Source organism: Somniosus microcephalus, chromosome 13 (assembly GCF_052327205.1).
Source record: "Somniosus microcephalus isolate GS21.2 chromosome 13, FLI_Smic_1.0, whole genome shotgun sequence".
NCBI lineage: Eukaryota > Metazoa > Chordata > Chondrichthyes > Squaliformes > Somniosidae > Somniosus > Somniosus microcephalus.
This window is the reverse complement of record NC_140999.1, coordinates 56,470,370-56,479,999: the sequence shown is the minus strand read 5'-3', so window position 1 is coordinate 56,479,999 and position 9,630 is coordinate 56,470,370. Positions and strand designations below refer to the sequence as shown.

The following is a 9,630-nucleotide window of genomic DNA, read 5'->3' as shown; positions in this document are numbered from 1 at the left end:
CCCGATGTCTGTCCCGATGTCTGTCCCGATGTCTGTCTGTCCGTTCTCTATACGTTTGAAAGTTACAGAGCGTACCGACGCGCGCATCGCCTCAAAAGAAAGCTTGCGATTCCGGACCGGTCATAGGTGTATTTACGTTTCGGCCGGACAAAAATCCCGCCCGCGGTATCCCAAAAACGTTCAGCACTGACCGCGCATGCGCCGCCCCGCCCGCCCACAGTGGCCGTCCATCAGCCGTGCGATACGCGGGGGACCTCAGCTCTGGTCCGTCCCGGCCCGGCCGCTATCGCAACGGCACCGGACCTCAGGCGCTAGGCAGGGGGAGGGGCCGGAGAGAGGGACAGAGGGGAGTGGGGGAGGGGAGGGGAGGGGGTGGGCGAGGTGAGGGGAGGGGGTGGGGGAGTGTAGGTGTGGGGGTGGGGAGGGAGGGAGACAGGGGAGGGGAGGAGGGGAGGGGGGGAGGGAGAGGAGGGGAGGGAGAGGAGGGGAGGGGGAGGAGGGGAGGGGAGGGAGAGGAGGGGAGGGGAGGGAGAGAGGGGAGGGGAGGGAGGGATAGGACAGGGAGAGGACATGACAGGGAGAGGGGGGACACACAGGGGCAGGGAGACCAAGCGCCCCAAAATTGCCCTCGCAACGCGGGGCTCCCCAGCGAGTATAGATATAGATAGATAGATAGATTTTAAAAATGTGATTTAAAAAAAAATTTATTTTAAGATTTAGTGATGTTTTGGGGCTTATAGTATTTATGGGTTTGACAGGTCTTCCTGTCAAACTTATGAATGAAGCATTCCCTGCTACCATTGGCTCCCCATGGCCCACGTGATCCCAGGGGACGCATCGAACTAACTGTGCCCCTGGGATATGCAAGCACTGGAGTTGGAGCAGGCCCAGGATTGGAATCCTATGGGGGCCCACAGCTCAACGGCCAGCACGCAAGCTAAGTGCAGGTCGGGGGCTTGCACCCACAGGAAGCCCCCAACCTGAATTTCTGGGCCATTATATCCCCATACTCAAGTCCTGATCATTTACATAATGAGGAAAGCAATGGTCCCAAAACTGGCCCCGGGAGAGTGTGGGGGTCAGGGGGAAGGGTGGCACTGGGGCGGGGGAGTACATGACAGCATCCCCTTAATTTTATCAACAAGCCTGTTAAGACGCAGCTTATCAACCCTTTTTGAACGTCCATATACACAACATCTACTGCATTTCCTTCACCAATAGACACTCTCCTCAAAGAATTCTGTTAAATTTCTTTGACATAACTTGGCTTTTATGAAATGCTGCTGAATCTCCTTAATAAGCCCAAGTATCTAGGTGAATATTAATAAAATTTATCCTGTATTGTGGCCTCTAGAAACTTACCACTGGTGCTATTAATCTCACTGGTCTATAGTTAGATCGTTTATTCTTTTATGAACAGATGTTACAGTCATAACCCTCCAGGCATCTGACCCAACTTCTATATCTAAGGATGTTTGAATAAGTGTGATCAGACCCTCTGCTGTTTCCTCTCTGACTTCCCTCAACATTATTGGATGCATGGAAACAGGACAAGAATTGGAGCAAAGTGTTGGCTCTCCTCACATCTAGACCACTTGCTGGTGTCAGGGATGGGGAGGAGCCACAAGGTGACAAAACACACACACGGAAATATTTCCTGCACAGATTCTCTTTATTGGAAGTTACGCTCAGTGACAGTAGTTGTCAGTCTGATGCTCTTGACAGATCATAAACTATCTTCATTAAACCATTTTCATTAAATTCAGCACTGGTCCTGGAAAAACCACCCATTTGAACTGAAATTCCTGATTAGAGACCAGTAACTGGTCACTTTAACCCTTGTGTAGTCTCTTTTAATAGGAGAAACTGAGCAAAACCTGCCTCAGGTACAAACACTTCAAATGATATAGCAGAACCATTCAAAGCAAAACAGAAGCACAAAATGCAGCAAATACCAAGGGTAGAGGGTGGATAATGGGGTTGGGAAAGGGGAAAGAAGATGGGGATGGTGAGGGATACAGGGTGGATAATGGGGAAAGTGACACTTTCCCACTATTCAGGCAGCATACACGAGTGAAGCTTCGAGCTATTTAACAGTTGGATTGTGCGACTGTTGCGGTTGTTTTGGAAGCTGTTCCTTGTTGAACTGTACAGGAGTACACCTTCCCATTGCTCCAGTCTGTGCCGGGGACCGTCAGGTAGCTGCTGAGACTGAAGGTGTTGTCCGTGTTCCGCGACACGGTGCTGGTTTGGACCTCACTGCTCGTCGGACTCCCATCGACTGTCCAGCTGACCGCAGCGAAGCCCATGGACAGTTTGCTGACCAGGCAAACTAAGGTGCCTGCTCCTTTAGAGGACATCTCCTTGGCTGAAGGCCCAAGCAGTTTTACTGAAGGCTCAGGGAGTTGCTCAGCTGCAATAGGAACCAGAGAAGACGTGTTTGTATAAAGTTATAGAAAAGTTCAGCATTTCAGAGTTTAATAGAAGCAGATTTTAAAGATTGCAGCTTCCTATAGTGGGCCCCAGAAGTTCACTGAGTGACAGGGCATTGCCCCTTTTATATTGTCCAGGCTCTCAAAACAGGAAGAGCTACAATATCTTGACATAAAATTCCTGTTTAGGATCCTACTGGTGACTCGTTAGATTAGAGCATCACTCACTCTGGGACTTCACCTCCTGCTCCCAGGATCCATCCCCGGTCTGTGCCAAGTTAGCTGATCTAGGGCGGGAGCACCAGGGATGCCTCACTTGGCCTCAGTATCCCAGGTTAGGGAGAGAAAAGTGATCTAGGATCCCACTTCTGACCACAAACCAGTGACCTCTGCCTCTGTGACCATTAATTTCAAGTTGATAATCTTCCCAAACAGGTGATGCGTTTTGGCACTGAGCCATTAAGGGACTTGGGAGAGACACACTGCAAGTATAAAGTGGCACCATACCCGTGTAATCTACCCACACCCTGTCCTACCAGCTGCACGTTCCTCCTCTATAATTCGCCCCTTCCCTCACCACCCATCACTAATGCCCCTGCTGTGCCACCACTGCCGAGGGAAGGATAAAAAGATCTCAAACTCTCCACTCAGTGGGTGAGGGCACCAGGCATGTGGTCCCGAGCTCTACAGACAGTAAGTGACAGGTTGGTCTGTGATGAGGCTCCAATTGGCACATTGCCCCTGGGTTAGGAGAGGGGAACAAAAAGCTAACGTCCCCTTTCCTGGTTGATATCCAGTGACCCTTCTCCCGCCTCCCACTCCCCCCATTGGGAAGGTGCTCAGTTGTGGGTGTGAGGCCAGGACAGGACAAGGCTATTGACAGGTGAATGACCCGCCAACACTCACTGTCCCGGCTAATCTATGAAGAATGGTCAATTGGGGCAAGGTGGTGGAGGGCTCACAGCTCCCATGGACACAAGCCTAAGGGAATGGGAGGGACGATTCTCAATATCCAAGTGTACACGGTGGGAAATAGGAAGTTGCAAAATGTTTTAAAAAAGGAAAATCTGCAAGTGCTGATGTGGGGCTGCCGGCCATGTACACAAAGCAGCAACACTAACCCACCAGTACAGACGCAGTTGACATGGCAACCAACAGAATTCACAGGGAGCCAGTGGTGTGGGGCCTGGTCCGGGTGTTAGCGGTCAATGCCAAACATCAGCACAAACCAGAGAGCCTTTTCACCGCAGTGCCGCTCCTACCAGAGTCCGGCTACAGACAGATTCTGGTCCCCACACACCATTGGGGGGGAATTGTACCCAGAACCAGAGCTCCAGCCTCAGAATGTGCAGCAACCAGAATCACTTAGCATCAGGACTCAAAGGAGCAGTGCGGAGGGGAATGGATGGCAATGAAGGGAAGAGGAAGGGAAATAGAAGATGGGAGTCAGAAGGAGAGTTCCAGCATGAACTGGGAGGAGAGTGTCTGAGGGCGGGGAGCTGGATGGGGTACAGTGTCTGAGGGTGGGGAGCTGGACGGGGTACAGTGTCTGAGGGCGGGGAGCTGGACGGGGTACAGTGTCTGAGGGCAGGGAGCTGGATGGGGTACAGTGTCTGAGGGTGGGGAGCTGGACGGGGTACAGTGTCTGAGGGTGGGGAGCTGGACAGGGTACAGTGTCTGAGGGTAGGGAGCTGGACGGGCTACAGTGTCTGAGGGTGGGGAGCTGGACGGGGTACAGTGTCTGAGGGTGGGGAGCTGGACGGGGTACAGTGTCTGAGGGCGGGGAGCTGGACGGGGTACAGTGTCTGAGGGCAGGGAGCTGGACGGGGTACAGTGTCTGAGGGTGGGGAGTTGGACAGGGTACAGTGTCTGAGGGTGGGGAGTTGGATGGGGTACAGTGTCTGAGGGCGGGGAGCTGGATGGGGTACAGTGTCTGAGGGTGGGGAGTTGGATGGGGTACAGTGTCTGAGGGCGGGGAGCTGGACGGGGTACAGTGTCTGAGGGCGGGGAGTTGGACGGGGTACAGTGTCTGAGGGCAGGGAGCTGGACGGGGTACAGTGTCTGAGGGTGGGGAGTTGGATGGGGTACAGTGTCTGAGGGCAGGGAGCTGGACGGGGTACAGTGTCTGAGGGCAGGGAGCTGGACGGGGTACAGTGTCTGAGGGCGGGGAGTTGGACGGGGTACAGTGTCTGAGGGCAGGGAGCTGGACGGGGTACAGTGTCTGAGGGTGGGGAGTTGGATGGGGTACAGTGTCTGAGGGCAGGGAGCTGGACGGGATACAGTGTCTGAGGGCGGGGAGCTGGACGGGGTACAGTGTCTGAGGGCAGGGAGCTGGACGGGGTACAGTGTCTGAGGGTGGGGAGTTGGATGGGGTACAGTGTCTGAGGGTGGGGAGCTGGATGGGGTACAGTGTCTGAGGGTGGAGAGTTGGATGGGGTACAGTGTCTGAGGGCAGGGAGCTGGATGGGGTACAGTGTCTGAGGGTGGGGAGCTGGACGGGGTACAGTGTCTGAGGGCGGGGAGCTGGACGGGGTACAGTGTCTGAGGGCGGGGAGCTGGACGGGGTACAGTGTCTGAGGGTGGGGAGCTGGATGGGGTACAGTGTCTGAGGGCAGGGAGCTGGACGGGGTACAGTGTCTGAGGGCAGGGAGCTGGACGGGGTACAGTGTCTGAGGGCAGGGAGCTGGACGGGGTACAGTGTCTGAGGGCGGGGAGCTGGACGGGGTACATTGTCTGAGGGCGGGGAGCTGGACGGGGTACAGTGTCTGAGGGTGGAGAGCTGGACGGGGTACAGTGTCTGAGGGCAGGGAGCTGGACGGGGTACAGTGTCTGAGGGTGGAGAGTTGGATGGGGTACAGTGTCTGAGGGCAGGGAGCTGGACGGGGTACAGTGTCTGAGGGCAGGGAGCTGGACGCGGTACATTGTCTGAGGGTGGAGAGTTGGATGGGGTACAGTGTCTGAGGGCAGGGAGCTGGACGGGGTACAGTGTCTGAGGGCAGGGAGCTGGACGGGGTACAGTGTCTGAGGGTGGAGAGCTGGACGGGGTACAGTGTCTGAGGGCAGGGAGCTGGACGGGGTACAGTGTCTGAGGGTGGAGAGTTGGATGGGGTACAGTGTCTGAGGGTGGGGAGCTGGACGGGGTACAGTGTCTGAGGGCAGGGAGCTGGACGGGGTACAGTGTCTGAGGGCAGGGAGCTGGACGGGGTACAGTGTCTGAGGGTGGAGAGCTGGACGGGGTACAGTGTCTGAGGGCGGGGAGTTGGACGCGGTACATTGTCTGAGGGTGGAGAGTTGGATGGGGTACAGTGTCTGAGGGCAGGGAGCTGGACAGGGTACAGTGTCTGAGGGTGGGGAGTTGGATGGGGTACAGTGTCTGAGGGTGGGGAGTTGGATGGGGTACAGTGTCTGAGGGTGGAGAGCTGGACGGGGTACAGTGTCTGAGGGCGGGGAGTTGGACGCGGTACATTGTCTGAGGGTGGAGAGTTGGATGGGGTACAGTGTCTGAGGGCAGGGAGCTGGACGGGGTACAGTGTCTGAGGGCAGGGAGCTGGACGGGGTACAGTGTCTGAGGGTGGAGAGCTGGACGGGGTACAGTGTCTGAGGGCGGGGAGTTGGACGCGGTACATTGTCTGAGGGTGGAGAGTTGGATGGGGTACAGTGTCTGAGGGCAGGGAGCTGGACAGGGTACAGTGTCTGAGGGTGGGGAGTTGGATGGGGTACAGTGTCTGAGGGTGGGGAGTTGGATGGGGTACAGTGTCTGAGGGTGGGGAGTTGGATGGGGTACAGTGTCTGAGGGTGGGGAGTTGGATGGGGTACAGTGTCTGAGAGTGGAGAGTTGGATGGGGTACAGTGTCTGAGGGCGGGGAGCTGGACGCGGTACATTGTCTGAGGGTGGAGAGTTGGATGGGGTACAGTGTCTGAGGGTGGGGAGTTGGATGGGGTACAGTGTCTGAGGGCAGGGAGCTGGATGGGGTACAGTGTCTGAGGGCAGGGAGCTGGATGGGGTACAGTGTCTGAGGGCAGGGAGCTGGATGGGGTACAGTGTCTGAGGGCAGGGAGCTGGACGCGGTACAGTGTCTGAGGGTGGGGAGTTGGATGGGGTACAGTGTCTGAGGGTCGGGAGTTGGATGGGGTACAGTGTCTGAGGGCGGGGAGCTGGACGCGGTACATTGTCTGAGGGCGGGGAGCTGGATGGGGTACAGTGTCTGAGGGTGGGGAGTTGGATGGGGTACACAGTCTCTGCACTGGCTCAAAAGGTGCTGTCGAGGACCTCAACTGGGGAAGGGAGGGAAGTTGTTTATGGAAAGGGAGTGACTGGTAGGGAATTGATGATCTGTCAAAAATGGTTTAAGGATCAGGATGAAATTGGTGCAGGCAAATGTGGATCAGAGCACAACGTGGCACGGTTGAAATCAGAATGTGGGGGGGAATGCTGGGGTGGGCAAGAATGACAGAATAATGAACTCTCGGCAACATCCATGGTATTAAACAGACCCAGAACCACCAATCCTGAGCAGTCTAATCTATGGAATCTGGAACTCTGTCTAGGCCACACTTCAGTACAGTCCTGAGGGAGTACAATACTGCATTATTAGTGGTGCTATTTTAGGAAATGACATTAAACTGAGGCCCATCAATTGATTCAGATGGATGTAAGAGATCCCATGACATGGTTGTCCCAGTGTCCTGTCCAATATTCCTCTCTAAAGCAATACTGTCTCACTGTTGTGTATGGGATCTTGCTGTGTTTTACTGCAGAACATTGAATGGATTACTTTTGAAGTGCAGTCAACGTGCAACACTTTGGGACATAAGGTTATATAAATGCAATTATTTGTTCAATTTTTAATTTAATGGAAAGAAAGACTTGCATTTCTATAGCGCCTATCATGACATCCCAAAGCATTTAAGAGCCATTTAAGTACTTTGAAGTGTCGTCACTTGTAATGTAGGAAACGCAGCAGCTCATTTACACACAGCAAGCTCCCACAAACAGCAATTTGATAATGATCAGATAATTTGTTTTAATGACACTGATTGAGGGATAAATATTGGCAGGTACACCTTGGATAACTCCCCTACTAAAAGATCCTACGGCACTATTTCGAAAAGCGGGTGAGTTATCCCTGGTGTCCTGGCTAATATTTATCTCTCAACCAACATAACAAAAACAGATTATCTCCTCATTATCACATTGCTGTTTGTGGGAGCTTGCTGTGCGCATATTGGCTGCCGCGTTTCCCACATTACAACAGTGACTACACTTCAAAAAGTATTTCATTGGCTGGAAAGCGCTTTGGGACGTCCGGTGGTCATGAAAGGCGCTATATAAATGCAAGTCTTTAGTTTTTATTAACTGAACCACAGTTGACACACATGTATTATATGTTTAATACATCCCAGCCCACCTCATGGTGAAAAATATTCTCACCATTGTTAAATAAAGCAGCTCAACCATGGGAGGAGCAGGGGGGCCACAATGTAACCCTTTCTCCCTCCATTCAGGTTTGAAAAAGCTGCACCAAACACAGTGACCAAGACTGACTATTTAAAAAATGCGATCCATCTTCAGATAATTTGGGGAATGAAAAGATTGCAAAAAATTACACAGCACTAATTAGCAGATACTGCTAGAAACAGCACTAATTAACAGAGCGAGTGCTGGACACTAAACAAGATTGTACTGGAATCAGCATTTTCACTCTAAAATTAGTGTCTAACAAATAGTAGAAAAGACAGTTTAAATTATTAATGAATTTCTAAATGTTCAAATTCACACAGCTAGTTTCTCCAGGAGGGAACTCCCAGCCACTTACCTGCAACAAAGAGCTTGGTCCCTTTGCCGAGCACCCACACAGTGTGATGTTCTAGGGTTCAGTCCATACAATTACCCAGGACCCTGGAATCAGACAGAAAACACGTTGAGAAGCTCCAGTCCCAGCATTAATCAGACTTCATGTATTCAGAGTGTCCCAGCTGGTGTGGGGCAGGAAGGAATGAACTCACAGCAACATCCCCAGACTGAGATTAAATGTCTGCAACACCCAATACTGGGCAGTGAGACTCAGAATGTTAGCAATTCTGAAATGATATAAAATTAGAAAATATTATTTAAAAGGACAAAATTAAAGTGATTTTATGAACTGTAAAACATTCTAATGTTTTATCAAATAGAAAGATATTAAGTGTATAAAATTTGCTGCTCCCAGTTTTTGTTTTACCTTCTGTCACTGTGACACATAAGCACTGCTTGCTGAGACCCACTTTCCACAGTAATAGACGGCAGCGTCATTCACCTCCACGTTCTTTATGATTAACTGGTAAATGTTGTGGCCGCTGTTGGCTTGCGATGTGAAACGGTCGCTGGTAAACCCAGAACCATAGGTAGGGGCACTGAGAGAGTAATAGTAATAGAGGATCCATTGAGGAGCTGCTCCTGGTGTCTGCTTGTACCAGCTCACATAATAGCCATCACCCGTTCCAATGTTACAGTCGAGTGTGGCCGTTTCTCCTGGTTTCACTGTCAGGTCTGGAGGCTGAGTCAGAGTCTGAGACTGTCCACCTGTAAAAGAGCAGGGATTAAACATTACACATTGACTCTTTAAATGTGATCCCAAGCCCCCCATCTTCTGCTGCGGAAAGGGGCAGAGTTCAGTGTCTGTACTTACAGCCCAGCCACAGCGCCAGAGACCAGAAGAAGCACAGCGTCCGCATCGTTTCTGCCAGTGAGCTTCCTGCCTGCCTTCCCCGAGTGTATCTGTGACAGACTGTGGCAGCAGCTGCCCATTGAGCCCAGTTATAGACCCATTCACATCAGGAAGGAAATCCATGCAAATTAGAGTGATTCACACTGACCAACCAGGGCAAGGATCTGAAACCCTCCCATTCAGCGTCAGAGACTGTCAGATTGAGGCAGTGACACCTCAGCACTGTCAGCAACTGACTTACATCTTAAACAGAAGATCGTTTATTGTCTGATATTTCCCAGTTTCTGCTTCTTCTCTCCAGGGTTGGAGTTTAAACTGTAGATCACTCCTCCGATAACAAGAACTCTCTGCTATACCACAGTCTGGTGCAATACTCACAGCTTGTGGCTCTTTCATTAATACAGACACCTTATAATACTGGAGGACTGTGACACTTATCAGCACCACACACTGATACAGCGCACGTTCCTGGGAGCTCCCTCCCAGAGAAA

At 52.1% G+C, this 9,630-nt stretch overlaps 1 protein-coding gene across 1 annotated transcript; it reads right to left on the bottom strand.

Annotated features, from left to right (window-relative positions):
- Positions 1 to 1,653: 1,653 nt before the first annotated feature.
- On the bottom strand, positions 1,654 to 9,214 carry LOC147108335 (immunoglobulin lambda-1 light chain-like). The gene is made up of 4 exons (XM_086004928.1): positions 9,101 to 9,214; positions 8,675 to 8,994; positions 8,249 to 8,285; positions 1,654 to 2,413 (listed from the first exon to the last, which is right to left on the bottom strand). Exons 1-4 carry the CDS (start codon positions 9,144 to 9,146, stop codon positions 2,091 to 2,093), a joined length of 726 nt encoding a protein of 241 aa, XP_085861054.1. The 5' UTR covers positions 9,147 to 9,214; the 3' UTR covers positions 1,654 to 2,090.
- Positions 9,215 to 9,630: the final 416 nt, after the last annotated feature.

Excerpts from the sequence above, each read along its gene's own strand:
- LOC147108335 (XM_086004928.1), bottom strand. The coding sequence starts at position 9,146 with ATGCGGACGCTGTGCTTCTTCTGGTCTCTGGCGCTGTGGCTGGGCT. Across the intron at positions 8,995-9,100 it reads TCTGGCGCTGTGGCTGGGCT|GTGGACAGTCTCAGACTCTG; the intron begins GTAAGTACAGAC and ends GCTCTTTTACAG. Across the intron at positions 2,414-8,248 it reads GACCAAGCTCTTTGTTGCAG|CTGAGCAACTCCCTGAGCCT; the intron begins GTAAGTGGCTGG and ends TTCCTATTGCAG.